Source organism: Eubalaena glacialis, chromosome 6 (genome assembly GCF_028564815.1).
Source record: "Eubalaena glacialis isolate mEubGla1 chromosome 6, mEubGla1.1.hap2.+ XY, whole genome shotgun sequence".
Classification (NCBI taxonomy): Eukaryota; Metazoa; Chordata; class Mammalia; order Artiodactyla; family Balaenidae; genus Eubalaena; species Eubalaena glacialis.
In genome coordinates, this window is record NC_083721.1 from 28,450,917 (window position 1) to 28,466,150 (window position 15,234).

The 15,234-nt window shown below is 34.3% G+C and overlaps 1 protein-coding gene across 1 annotated transcript in view; it reads right to left on the reverse strand.

The window, feature by feature from the left end:
- The window catches only part of USP25 (ubiquitin specific peptidase 25), a 142,589-nt gene that overhangs the window by 24,778 nt on the left and 102,577 nt on the right, over positions 1–15,234 (reverse strand). Inside the window, exon 18 of the mRNA XM_061194023.1 lies at positions 8,704–8,843. Coding sequence (XP_061050006.1) covers positions 8,704–8,843 — 140 coding nt within the window. The remainder of the gene's footprint in view (positions 1–8,703; positions 8,844–15,234) is intronic.

Below are 15,234 nucleotides of genomic sequence, written 5' to 3' on the forward strand. Positions count from 1 at the left end.
AAGTGAAGTTTCCAGTTCAACTGGAAGATAGATAAAGATACCCAACTTGACAAAGATGACAATGGTACTATCAATGACAGATAACTCTTCCATAAGAAATAGAAGAAAACTTTTGAACACACATATTTAGTGTTTTCTAAGAAAAGAAATGTAGACTGCCCGGGAATAAGGATTAATTTTTAAACATAAAAGTTGTTTTTCTTTTTTTATTTTTTTTTTTGATAAGAGTAGTTTTCAGCCTCTCTCATGGGATCTTAACAGAGTGAACAACTCATCTTGGGACCAGTCTGCCAGAACTTCAACAGTTTAGCCCCTAAGTCCTATATCCCAGGAAACCCTTCAGTCCCAGGCATACCAGGATGATTGGTCACTCTAATTCTAACCAGTTCAAAAGTGTTTATTGATATAAGGCTACTATTCACAAGGCCTTTGTTTATACTATATACCGAAAGAAACACTGAAAATAAGCAGTTTCTTAAAAACTGCGGTGAATGGTGGTATAGAACATTAAGGGAAAATTTTAGATTTTAAATGTCAAGGAAGGGAACATGTAGCTTTGTTGAAGTGAACTATACCTCAATAAAGCTGTTTTTTTTTTTTTTTTTTTTTTTTTTAAAATAACAAACACTAAAAGGGGCCAGGGGGGTAAAATAATGAACTGGCTTTGGTTAACCTAAAGAAAGTGACAAGCCAAACACAGCGTTTTCATCTTTCAAATATATAAGAACAAATAATAATGTAATCAAAACAATAGATCTGGTATTAGAGGGAATAAAGATTTAGTCATGAAATAATGCATCAGCTTGATGGTCTCAAGTCTTGAAATGACTAGGATATTAAAATTAATTATGGAGAAAACAAATAAGAAATATAAGATAATAAATGAATGAATCATTTTAGAAACAACTAAATGAAGAAAGCAATTTAGTATGAAATGATAATAAAATTAAAGAAAAATATTGTAATATTGACTAACAGTATTACCAGAGGAGAAAATAAACTATTACCAGAAGCATTTACTCAGTTCCTATTTTTGCCCATCAATACCCTTTATTTGCTTCAAATACAAATACAATAAATTTCTGCTAACAAATCAGAGGTGTACTATTAGGATAACTCAAGTAAATTGCTTTGTTTTTGTTGAATTATCTGACTTTAAAAAGAATAATCAGTCTTAGATTCATGCATAAAAGAAACCCATAGAACATTAGGTGGCCATGATTAGCCATGGATAGGAAGAGAGAAAGTATATAGGAAAACAAATTTAATTCAAGGAAATAAAACATTTTAAGAAGTTTATTTAAAAAATAAATAAAATGAAAATGTTCATTGTACCTTAAAGAACCCTGCTTCAGGGCCACACCTGTCATATACATTCCTGGATTTACCTATTGCCATGATAATACCTTGCATGTTCGGTGTCATCATGATCTGCCACAAGGGATTTAAAGTAAGAACTTTTGAATGGTTATCATAAAAAAAAAAATCAAAAAACCAAAATAATTCCTTTACATGCAAGTTAAAAGTCCTTTGTTTTTACATGCATGTTAAAAGTCCTTTGTTTTTCACTATTTATAAATCAAACACTGCATTTTTTTTGTAGCAAATGTGATCTGATATGCATATAAGTATCTCGAAATCTTCCATACAGGGCCACAGTTAGCTGACATCGTGCCTTTGTGCGAAGTGCAAAAAGGCATCCTGTCTGAACTGAAGAATTTTTTAAAAAGGCACCCCCTTCTTGACAAACAATTTAGAAAAATGTGCTGCTCTCTAAGAGAACCATTTAGAAAAAGCAACACTCTTTTTATTAAAAAAGATGCCTCTTCTTTAAGGCTCGGGGAGCTCAGCATTAGCTCAGTTCCAACTCCACTTCTGCCAGTTGGCCAGGCACCCCTGCCTGCACAACCATACAGTCTAAATATCTAAGCAGCAGCCCTGTACCCATATGACTTATTTTTAAAAGTTACAAGGCACATGCACTGTTAAACTATCACTCCAATGAATTAAAAAAAACATATACACAAAACACAAAACTCTGCCAAGAGCATAAGCACTTGCACAAAAGGTAGTGTTAAATGATTAATCACAATTCTACTTTTTTAAATGCCAGAAGGCTCACCCTAAAACAAGCACTAAGGTGCTTCATCAACAAATTAACATTTTTATTAAAAACATGCCAGTCTCCATAATCTGCAAGCACCAACATGGTAATAGTTCAACAGAAAAACGTACTGCTATTAAGTACTAAATATTTAAGCATTTCTTTGTCTTCATAATAGTTTATTATGTACTATGTCATTTTGTATAATGGACTTGAGCAACTGTGGATCTTAGTATCTGCTGGGGACAGGGAGGGTACTGGAACCAATCCACCATGGATACCAAGAGATGGCTGTATTCTTAAATGTTTGTATTTTAAAATATCTGCAAAGTGAAACAACTCAAGACACTATGAAGCTATCATATTAGAGCAATAAAGAGACTGCATCCATTACCTCTGATTCACTGAACCTATTACCCATAGTATTTATTTTGGAGTACACACTGACAGTTGCAATATACCTAACATTAACTGCTTCAGAAAATCCTTCTGGCCAGTTCCTGACTCACAAACCTGCTTCTTATTCTCTTTATGGCCCATGCTTTCTTACAGTAGCACAGTAATAGTAATGTCTGTATGACACCTCTGATTTTGGTGATTAACTCATATAAGAGTTTAATTATAACCTTGAAGTAAGTCTGAAAAAAACATTACTTGGAAAAAACTATTCAATATACATTCAATTCTCATCCATGCCAGTAAAAACTAACAAATGATAGAATCCAGGGTCTGTCTTTTCTGTTGTTACTATTCAGAAACGGCTTTACTGGCCCCCTCTCAAATACAGAAAAGATCAAAACTGAACAGTGTAAAGAAAAAAGTGGTAAAGGGGAAAAAAAATCTGATGGGGTCAGGACAATAGCAATTTTCATCAGGATTCCCAAGAACCATATCATGGGAAACAAAAATGCCTCCATACTGTTAGAAAACTAAGTAGATGAGAATTAACAGTGGAGCAGTAAGAAGAGGTAAGATGGAGGTGCCCAGTGTATACAACACTGGTAGGCATTCGACAATGTTGATGAATCATTCAATTCAGTCACACAGAGAGTGCAGAAGAAAACAAAACAAAACAAAAGTTATCAATACACTAATCTGTATCTAATCTATATCTAATCAGATTGTAGGATCTTCTGGTAGGAAATGGTGGGCAAGTATTATAATCAATAATTCAAGTAAAATAGGAAAGGAAAATATTTTTAAGTGCTCAAAATTTCTGCTATTTAATTAAACAAACCTTATCAAAACCTATCAACCCGAGAGTAAACAAATCCTATGTTTGCACAAAAGAATTAACTCTAGCAACATAAAATTATTCTTTTGACAAATCCATAAGCTTTCTACTTAAATTTTCATTTGAAATTTGAAGTACTGTCAGCAATTGGTAAGGTAATTTCAGGCTGTGGGTGGCAAAGCTGTATGTTATGCAGCAATAGACAATGTGATGAGGGTGCAGGCATGCCCGAAGTACTTGCATTAAATAGCAAAAAACAAGTGGAAACAGTGCAGAGGGCTATAATAAAGGTACCTCGTCATCATAACCCCCCTCCTTTGACTCAATCATAAATTTCCCTACATGAGGAATCGCCACCTCTACAACTTGCTGGTTAGAAGGTGGTTGGCTTGTGGTATTTTCAGGTTTCTGCAGAAGAAAATCATTAGTGTGAACATGAGAAAAGAGAACAATGGAAGCACTCAGTTTAAGTGCATAGACTCTTGATCCTTTTAAAAATACCTGCATTTTTTTAGTATGAAATGAAAACATCTAAAACTGAACATTAAAGCAAATGCATTAATCAGGTAATAATACAAGATTTCCAGCTTTCACTTTGCATCTCAAACACTAAATTAAATTTTAATTTTTTTTTCCCACAAAGCATCTTCAAATTCTTAAAAATAGTTAATACTGAAATTGTATTTCCTACTGCTGTCTTTACAGGTGAAAGTTTTATTTACTTTTTTAAATTCTAATAACTCCACAAAGCCTTTCTTGATACCTCCATCAAAATAAGATATGACCTCCTCTGAATCCAGGAGAGCCTGTAAGTTTTCTTTCTTATGATTTTACCTTTCTATCCTTTCTAGTAATCGATTGTATAGCCACTTAATATCCACACTACTGTGCTTAAACCCACTCGGTCGCAGCCTATGAGACCTAGTACAATATATTTATATCATGAGTGTCCAGTGAATTCTTGTTTTGGGGAAAGCTGCTAGAAAGTGATATCCATTTTTAACAACTCAGTCAGATTCTTCTTCTTTTCTTTGTTAACAAATTCTATGAATTTCACTAACCCAAACTAATAGAGTGGAAGCCAGTGTGAAATCCAGGAAGTCCACTCAAAGACACTAATACGGTTCATTCAAAACACTGTTCAGATTTCACAAGGATCTTACTTTACTGAATAGATTTATAACTAGCATATTCACTATTTACCTACAAACAAATTTCAGACGTACTTAAGGTGCTTGAAAGCAGCTTGCTTAAGTAATTTCAAATTGCACCATAAAAATTTCCCTAAGCAAAGATGAACTTTACTTTTGACATCAAATAAACAGAAAAATTTAATAAAAACAGAGTGGTTTTACTGCAGTTTAAAATACAGGTAAATTTTAGTGATGTGAAGACTTCCTGACTTTTCCAAAGTACATATGCAGAAAAAGTTTAACTGAACAATAAAACAAGAAAAATGGCCAAGACCGGCATTGCTTCCTTTAAAAGAAATGTTATTTTTAACCATAACATTTTCAGAAAAGCTTTCCTCGTTCTGTTTGAGTCCTCAATTTTTCAAGAGGGAACAACCAACCTGCATGGTTGTCATGATCGTGAGAGCTAATATTCAGCTAACCCAAAACCTGACACATTAATTGTTGTTCTATAAATGATAGGTATTACAAATATTATACTATTATGCTTCTTGAAATTGCTTATACCTGAATAATCCTAACGCAATATTACTATGGGTAATATAATATTATCTCTGTAAGTAGAGATAAGCTTGGTCTATGACATTTAATTAAGGATTTTTAATCCTTCCAGCATTTGAGAGAGGAAGAATTGTCCTACGTCTCCATTCACAAGAGTGAAATATAAGCAGGTAAACTAAGAAATTTGTCTGAACTTTTGGTGAAAAATTTCTCATAAGCAAACCAACCCAAAACAATACTATATTAAGAAGAAAAAATACAAATTTAAGGCAAGTAGCAACCAGAAAATGTATTCCTTAGAATACGTATCCTTACAAAATGACATTTCCTTTGGAAAAAAACTGCACTTAGGAAAAATAAATGTTCTATAAACCTTCCCAGTTGCCACAGAAGAGTTTCAACAGCAATAACACTAATTAATTATTTGGGTGAAAGTTGAAAAAGGGAAGAAATTTTGGGCACATGTAGTTATTCTGTGTCCATCAAGTTTAGATATCCTAAAGTACCATAAAAAATTTTCATATAAAGAATTTTAGGGTTCACTGAAGTAAAGTACATTTATCTTTTCCTATTACTGTCAGGTCCCATATGGACACCTTAACAAAAGCTGAACTTGAAAGAGATTAAAAATAAGTTCCTCAGTTAATAAGTTGTAAAAATAATTAGAACACAAAGATTTTTATTAATTGCCTGAAATCTATTAAATACGTGATTTTTTTAAAAAGCGGTCCCATAAAAGGGTGATTAGAAAGCTATATATCTTCAACCCCTTTGGCTCCCTTAATATGCTCATACCTTTTTAACCTACTAACTTATGGAGAATCTAGTCTAAAGAAATAACCAGAAATATGGAAAAAGTTTCATTTTTAACAGCCTATTTATAATAACGTAAAAGTAGAAATCAATATATAAGGGGGAATGAGTAAGTAAATAAGAATTTAATCACTTAATGGAATACTATTCAACCATTAAATGTTTTTTAGTTTGTAACATGGGGAAACAGTTATGTTCAGTGATTAAAAGAAGAAAAGTTAAGATATAAAATTTTATATGCAGTAGTAACTCAATTACAAAAATAAATCCCAAATCTGTATATAAAAATAAGAATGAGGGGCTTCCCTCGTGGCGCAGTGGTTGAGAGTCTGCCTGCCAATGCAGGGGACACGGGTTCGAGCCCTGGTTTGGGAAGATCCCACATGCCACAGAGCAACTGGGCCCGTGAGCCACAATTGCTGAGCCTGTGCGTCTGGAGCCTGTGCTCCACAACAAGAGAGGCCGCGATAGTGAGAGGCCCGCGCACCGCGATGAAGAGTGGCCCCCGCTTGCTGCAACTGGAGAAAGCCCTCGCACAGTAAACGAAGACCCAAGACCCAACACAGCCATAAATAAATAAATAAATAATTAAAAAAAAAAAAAAAAAGAATGAAAGAAAACATACTAACTTATTAAGTGATTAACTTTGGGTAGTAGAAATATGTATGATTCTTTCTTAGAGTTTACTTTTTTGAATTTTTAAATTTTCTAAAATATTTCACTTAAAATTAAAGACATTCTTCTAAAAAGCAAGCTGTCTAAACATTTGGAGAGTATCTCTCTATGGTTTCTGTGATTCTAAGCTTTCCAAGAAATTCTTCTTCTACTAAGGTTGGAGCTTTATATATTGTATATTTGTGAAATGTTTAGGATTTAAGTAACAGAAGGAAATAAAGAGCGACTTAGGGCCTACACTACATGCTAGGCACTTAAAAAAATGATCTTAATTCATCCGACAATCACCTCCATTTTATATAAAAGAAAACTAAGGTTTAGAAAAATTAAGCAACTTATTCAAGTTTGCATAGCTAGCAAGAAGTAAAATTAATATTCAAAAACCCAGGACTATTTAATCCCCAAATCTGAAGACTCTGAAATTTAGTTTCTAAGGTATACCTTTAAATGAGAAAACCCAGTAGGTGGTTACCATGATCCTAAGCAACTGACCATGAGACCAGGAACCACTGGTCAGACAGTCATGATTAATATATTCTTAGACATGCTGCAGAATTTATACAGACAATGTGGCCAACTATTGGTGCTACTCCAGAAGATATGCCAGATAGAAAAATATTTATGCTAGCTATCATACTCCCTCAATGCCATCTTTTTTCAAGTAAAGGTGAAGCAGTAGGTTGCTAGCTTATAAGATGATATCCATATGAATAAACTAATCAATCAAAATTTAAGTGCTGATTTCTACAAATTTAAATTACACATGATTAGCCAAACTAAAAAAAAAAAAAAAAAAAAAAATCATGATTCTACATTAAGCTAAGTAATGCTTCCAGCTTTCTGATACCAGTTAAAAGAATGATACTTATTAACCATAATGTAGGCTCTAACAAATAAAAATCTTAATTAGCAAAAGCCCTGGCAAATTATTTTTTTTATATCAGGCAAAAATATTTCTCCCTTGTTATCTACTCCTGTGTTTTTTCTCCCTCCCTAGGGTTTCTTCTACCATCCCCCAAGAAGTAGAAATCCCAGATCTATTAAAAGAAGCATATTTCAGGAAGCGCTTTAGAGTTAGCAGTTCCTCATCTCAAGTTTTTTAGAGTCTCTAGGGACATTTGAAAAATTTGAAATGATCAAAAAAAAAATCTATCTATATTAATACATTTTTTTATGGTAAGATGATATATAATCAAACGTTTTCAAAAAGGAAATTAAATTAAAGAATAATTTCTGATTACTTTGTTCATCAAAACATAATTAACAGAATACCCTATTAATTGAACATTTTGGTTAATCAAGGTCTTAGCATATTAAAGACATCACTGTAATTAGCAGGCTATTGTTGAGATTAAGTTCACTCAGTGGAAAATTATGTGTTGAAAAATTACATGTCCTGTTAGCTTTAGCACTCTAGGAGTGGAATCTTCAAATCCTAAAATTAGCTATCACGAAACTTGTATTAAGAGTTGTTTGTGCTCACTAATAAAATAAAAAATAAATGACTATAGCAACTGAATAGTTTTGTAGTATGAAATTCTTGAAACAACATCTCTCAGAATATCATATTCATTGAAACGTAATGCAATACCAATGTGCTCAACTTACTGTTATAAAAAGACACACTTGAATACTTGAAAATTACCAATAAAGGAGGCTTATAATGACAATTTTATACAGGACACTACTGAAATATGCATAAAGTGTTTTATAATATCATATTTATTCTACTAATAATACTCTAACCTAGACTATCTAGTATTTTGTTAAACACAGTCCATGAAACAATGAAATTTATACCTTATATTCCCAACTATTCCAATGTAATAAGACTAAAGATGGGAGGAGGGGTTGAGGGAAAAGAAAAATAATGCTAAATTTTGTACTTCTCTTTTTTAAGTTCCAAATCAAATGACTACTTTAGTCTATGATTATAATTTTTCATAATTCTCTAACAGGAAGACAGAAACTTATTTTTTTAAAAAGAAGCATTTAAAAAATTACAGCTGAGGAAATTACAGCCTGGCAGTTGGGTGACACCTACAATCACTCATCATGTTCAAGCAGAGCCGTCCCTTGGCCTGGTCTCTCCTGACTCCCAGGCAGGTCATTCGTCTTATACTGCTAGGAAACCTTGTGAACATTGATGGGTATGTTCAGAGAGCTGAAAGAAAAATTCTTACCGACTGTAAAACTGTTTCAGGACTTTTATCTTCATGCTCATGTGATGCCTTGGTAATTATTCGAATAGTTTCTTCTTTCAAGTACTTTGAGAAATCACTTCTTGATGGCTGCTCTAGATATTCTGGTTCTCCTGCTTGTGCTTCATGAGAAAAGAATCAATTGTATATCTAATATAAATCATTGAGTCTATACTAAGATATATCTGTTATTTATTTCTCATTTGAAGTTATACAATAATTAATTTTACTTTACTTACTCAATTTAAAGTAATACATGCTTCAACATACAGCACTTCCCCCAGAATTTACCAAAAGAAAGAATCAGATCTCAGAGGAGTCAAATAATTACTGAAGAAAGCACTCATTATAGTTTATGCTAAGAAATTCATAGTAAATTTTTTTGTCATGATAAGTATCAAAGTCTACCTTTGGAAAATCACGAGCATTCTACCAAAAAAAAGAGGTAGGGGGGTGGTTTGTACAACAATCCTGGTCTGAGTTTCTGTAGAGAGCACAGTAGCTGTTTTTCTGGACACAGTATCCTTTTTCATACTTACCTAACAAAATCCTAACCCTGAATGAACCCAACCTTCTATCTTTTCTGAACCTGTTCCTGGTAGCTGAGTGTTGTCAGAGAAAAACAATTACAACTTGCCAAACTGGTACCAATATAAATTCAAGACTTCAAATACTACTTCTGTGAAGAACTCCTAAAGTTATATCTACTGCCTATGTTCTGAGTTCGAAACCCACAGATGCAACAATGTACTCTGAATGTCCACTGGCTATTTAACAGGCAACCCCAAAATCCTTATACAACCTACAAGGCGTTATATAAATGGGCCTCTGCCTAGCTCTCCAACATTGCCTGGTGTCCTTTGCCCTTTACTCAAAAAGGAACACATACTAGTCTTTTTTCAGCTTATCTAATACAACAGAGAAGAGGTTTACCTTCCAACTTTTGGATCTTTCCTCATTTTCTTCCCTTTGCCTGTGTGTTCACCAATTCTCATCCCCCCCATCTAATAACTTCTATCTATCCTTTTGTTTAAATACCACTTCCTTATGGAAGTATTCCTGATAACCACATTTCTAGAGCAGGGTTGCTCAGCCTCAACACTACTGACATTTTGGTTCAGATGATTCTTTGGTGTGGAGGATTGTCCTGTGTACCCAGGCACCTACCCACTAGATGCCAGTTGTACTGTCCCCGCAGGTGTGACGACCAGAAATGTTTCCAGTATTGTCAAATGCCGTCTGAGGGACAAAATCACTCCCAGGTGAGAATCACTGCTCTAGAGTAAATGTATACTTTCTTTTTAATAGCACTTACCACAATTATAACTTCATTATTGTTGTTAAGTATTTGTTTCAAGCCCATATCCCCTGCTAGACTGTAAGAATCGAAAGAGCAGTTATGCTATCTCCCTTTTGTATTGCTATTTCTTCAACACCTAGCATATAATAAGCACACAATAACTTAATGGAACACATGAATTAATAAGCTAATGAATGGATAAAAAGAAATAAGAAAGTACACTAAAATATTCTACAGCGTTACTGGGATAGGTTAAGTGAGTCCTTGCTCAATCAATTGGTGGGACACGACAGGATTACTGTCATCCTTTCCAATATTTTATCAATTTAAAACTTTTCTCAAAGTGAAATATTATTCAAAAAGAAATACTGTAATTTCAACATAGATGCATGAGCATTCATTTATCCAATGAATTCTAATTAAGTGTCTAACTATGTGCCTGGCACTAGGCTAGGCACTGGGACTCTGAGTGTGAACAAAGCAGCCAGTCCCTGCCCCCATGGAGTTTATAGTCAACTATGGAGAAAGTTATTAACCAAAGAATCACGCATATGAATTGTGACAATATCATAATAATACATTATAGGAATAAAATGGGGCAAGGGTAATTTAATTATGGGATATGAGATAAACTGACTTCTTAGCTGAAGGATAATGGATTAGATTTGAAAATGGAAGAATGAACAGCCCATGAAGTGAGCATAAGCTCAATCCAAAAGGCATCGAGTGTGGCTGGACTATAGTATTACAAGAGGGGAGAGGTGGCCAAGACATGATGCAGATAGGGACAAAACGGAGGCCTTTGAGTCACAAAAGTTTTGAAGGGCAAAGGAAGTGAATAAACATTTTAAATACAATGGCAACATGTCAAGTTTAAAGATTATTCTGACCACACTGCAAAGAACAGATCAGAGAGGAAAGTAAAACTAGAAGTCAATGAAAGTACTAAAAGGTACTACAGCAATATGAGCAAGAAACGACTGTTCTTTTGGATAACAGAGACAGCAAAAAAGAGAGAATTGGTTAGATTCAAGATGCATTTTAGACATAAAGGTTTGGAGACTGATGTGAAGGTAACAAATTTTGGGTATGAGTAATTAGGATAATGGGAGTGAAATATACTATGACAAGGAAAACTAAAGGAAGAAATGCTTACAATGTGTGTGATAGGTAAAGAAGTTAAAAAAAGTTAAATGTCCTCATTTCTATATTTCCTGACTTTGGACTGCAATGTTCTTTCAGTGTCCCTGTATGATAGACAAGGTTAAGAAAATCTTAACCACTGCAACTCCAGCTTAGCAAGGCTTCTGCTTCTGGAAGGTTTCATAAGTGGCTTAAGTCAGCTGCTTTAGGGATTAACAGAGACAGACTTCTTGTTGATAAAGATTTCATTACTTGTGTTTTCCCCCTTTGTCTCTTCTCACTGTAATACATAAAACATCAGTAGTTGATAGTAGGATGTGAGCTTAATGCAATGAGGGCCAAGAAATCCATCTGGTGTGACACTGGTCTAAGCCAGGGAAACCTGGACAATGTATGTAAATTAAGTCCTTAAGAGAAAAAGTAATTTTATCTGATCGACACAGTCAAATACACCTTAGGTCCCCAGCGTCATGGTTTCCTTCCAATAGGGATTTGAGTCCAAAAACCTTATGTGATTCTGAATGATTCTGCCTAAATGTCATATAAAACTATTTCCTCTAGAATTTTCCCTGTGTAAATATCTTCCAGGGAACTTATTTGAGTGGTACTGTAATCACAGTAGGTAAACCTATAAGGATTCGAGTTCTGGGAGTTTGGAAACAGAAACCCAAACTTCATTCCCAACATGTTTGTTGAGCATATGCCATTTTCAGTACCGAGCTAGGTATTAACAATGTAAAAAAAAAAAAAAAAAAGACAGAAAATTTACTCACTTTAAGGAACTCTCAACAAAATCAGATAAATGTATACTCCATTACAATACGAAGTACTGAACGCAATAACAGACTTATGCACAAGGTCCTACAGAAGCACTGTGGACCTAATACACACACTTGGAATGATGCTGCATGCTAAGAACGGAGGAATGCCAACTGAGCTGAGTCTCGAAGGATTTGTAGAGAAAATTATCTTGATGAGAAAGAAGATGATTCCAGGCAGAAGGAATAGCATATGCAAAGGCACTGTAAAAGGTAATAATTGTTACAGGGGTAATTAGGGGGATTCATAAAGATTTGGGGATATGAGCAAAGTCTTAAAATGGACAAAATTTCTAGAATAGTGAGGATAAGAGGACATTTTCCAAATGAAGGATATTTCATGAGCAAAGCCTTAATTACAGGAAAATAACCTACAAGCAAGAATAATGGGGAATACCCTGGTTTAGATGAAAGATAGAATAGTAGTTTTGGAAGAATTACAAGGGAGTCAGATTATAATAGAGGGTCTTCATAAAAAAGAAAAGAGGTTTTAGCTTCATTTTGTCAAACCAGAAGAGTAAAAAACATGTTCACTAGAACAAACAAATAACCAAAGGAGGAAAATAGAAAGCTCTTTCCACTATCCAGAGATAAGCACTATTAATATTTTTAGTATTATATATTCCAGATTTTACCTACTCAAATTTTTTTTAAAAAAAGTTATTCTGAATATACTGTTTTTAAACTTAATATAACAATCATTCTTCCTGTCGATACAATTTTTACTGATTATACCGTGTTCTTCTGTATAAAGGGCTCATACAACTAATATTTTACCATACATTTAGGCAATTTCCATTTCTTTGTTAAAAACAGCATTAGGACAAAACATCTGGCTCTTTTATGTTTTTTGCACACACAACAGTTTTTGTTCATCCTGTAACCCTATAGGAGTCTCACGCAACAGTTTTTGCTCATCCTGTATCCTTAGAGAAGTCTCATCCCTGCTGGCCTATATAAATGGTAGGAGCTCAATAAACAGAGACCACGCTGTTTCCTTTATGCACTAACTGGCATTTTATGTACTAACTGATCCCACAGTTATTAAAGTGTCATTGTTCAGGCTTCAGCTTGAAATACAGCTGGTGATTACTTAAGTGACATTTGTTATTCTTAATTCCTGGACGTCTTCCTTGGTTACCTACCTGCAGCTACAAACTCCTAAACACACTCATTTCACCGTGAATGACCAGTTCTCTGTAGAGGTGTAAAATGTCCCTGTACCTGGAGTATCTTTCAAATCATTTATTTAGTTTATGGATGCTTCACTGAGATTTTTGGATGGCTATCCTCCACATAAGATATTTTCCAGCCATGTTCTATGTTGATAATAGAACTTATTCATTCACCTATTTGGCTGTTATATAAAATCCAACATTCTGAGAGTACTCAGAACTTGCTCCTTTAGTCCACCTTCATGTTGAAGTAAGGGGTTGGGAGGACCTTGGGGGTGTTCTGTGCCTGCTTCCTGGTTATGGTCTTTAGCATTTTAAGAGAGTCAACTTGACAAGCAATTGACTTTCTCTTAAAGCATAAGGATCTGCTCTCTAATCAACTATTTAAAAAAAGAACAATAACTCGTATCTTTCAGAAGTATTTCATACCTTAACTTACTACTGAGTCATACTTATTACATGCAAATTTAGAACAATATTTAAAGAGTACTGTGTCAAAGAATAGCAGTCCATTTTTGTTACAGAAATGTATTTAAAATCAATGATTCCCCAAAAGCAGCCTATAAAGAGCCATGCTAAGCTGGCTGCATAGAATCATCACAGAAACAATTTTAAGACTTCAGATTCCTAGGTGGCACCACAAACAGAATTCTCAGCAATGTGGGGAGTAGAGGCTTAGGAACCAAAGTTAAACCTAAAAATTATCCAGGATAGAGCTATATCTGCACAACATGCTTTTAGCCTTCTTCCCTAATGTATAGTTATTTTGGCTACCCTTTTTTTTTTTTACATATACATCTTTATTGGAGTATAATTGCTTTACAATGTTGTGTTAGTTTCTGCTGTACAACAAAGTGAATCAGCTATATGCATACATATATCCTCATATCCCCTCCCTCTTAAGCCTCCCTCCCAATCCCACGCCTCTAGGTCGTCACAAAGCACCAAGCTGATCTCCCTGTGCTACGCAGCAGCTTCCCACTAGCTATCTATTTTACACTGGCTATCCTTTTAAAATGGTTGCATTCCATACACTGAGGATCACCCCTAGGAAACTCATTATTGCAATTTCCATAGGGAATGAAATCAAATCAGAAAATATTCAAGTGGCATCAACCATGTGTCATTTATTATGCTAGATTCTGGAGATTTAAATAAGAACATCACCCGGTCCCTGTTTTAAAGGAACTTGAAAATATTGAGGATATTGTTCATTCTACCAGGTCTTACTCTCAGGAACCAACTGTACTTTCCTGGAATATCAGCTTATTTTTGACTTGTAGACCATTTGTACCTCATTTTTTGGTTTCAGTTTCTTTCTTTTTGTTTTTAAAATCCGAGTATGTTATATATATTGTAAGGACTTCAAATAGTTTTTGAATAAGATATGGGTAACACAAGCAAAACAGTAACAGGCAAAGCTCTCTCTCCTTCAGAATAATTTGTTTTATACATTACAGCCTAGAGCCATGCTGCTTAACCACAGGTACACCTCAGAATTATCTGACCATCTTTTTAAAAATATATATTCTGGACCCTTCCTCCACTGATTCTGATCCTAGTAAATCTTAGGTGGTATGTCCTGTTTATACTCAGAAAAAGTCCCCCAGGTAATTCTGATGTATCGATATATACCGCGGTCAAGAACTGTTGGCTAAATCTCTAAACATAAGTGTTAAGGTAAGTTTTCTTTTGCAGTAGGCAGGTTAGGGAGGTAGTGTGAGATGGACTAAAGAATACTTTTCTATCATTTATTATTTAGTTTCAGTAAGACAATGAATCGTGTGGGAGAAGTGATGCCTTTGGATTTCTTGGTCACCTGTTAGAGAAGAGGAACAAATACTCATTTAATTAATACTATATAAATTAATATTCTTATTTGGAATATCACCCTTAAGAAATTGGATTTTAATGGTTCTTAGGTTACAGCTTTACTGAAAAGATTTGCAGGGAGAGAAAAAAAAATCACTCTGATGGATTTTATGAACAAGATTTCCTTGTATTACTTCCACTAGTCACTCATAATCCTAGTGCACACCTGAGAGATTTAAACACAGGTTCTCTTTGACAGTCTGAA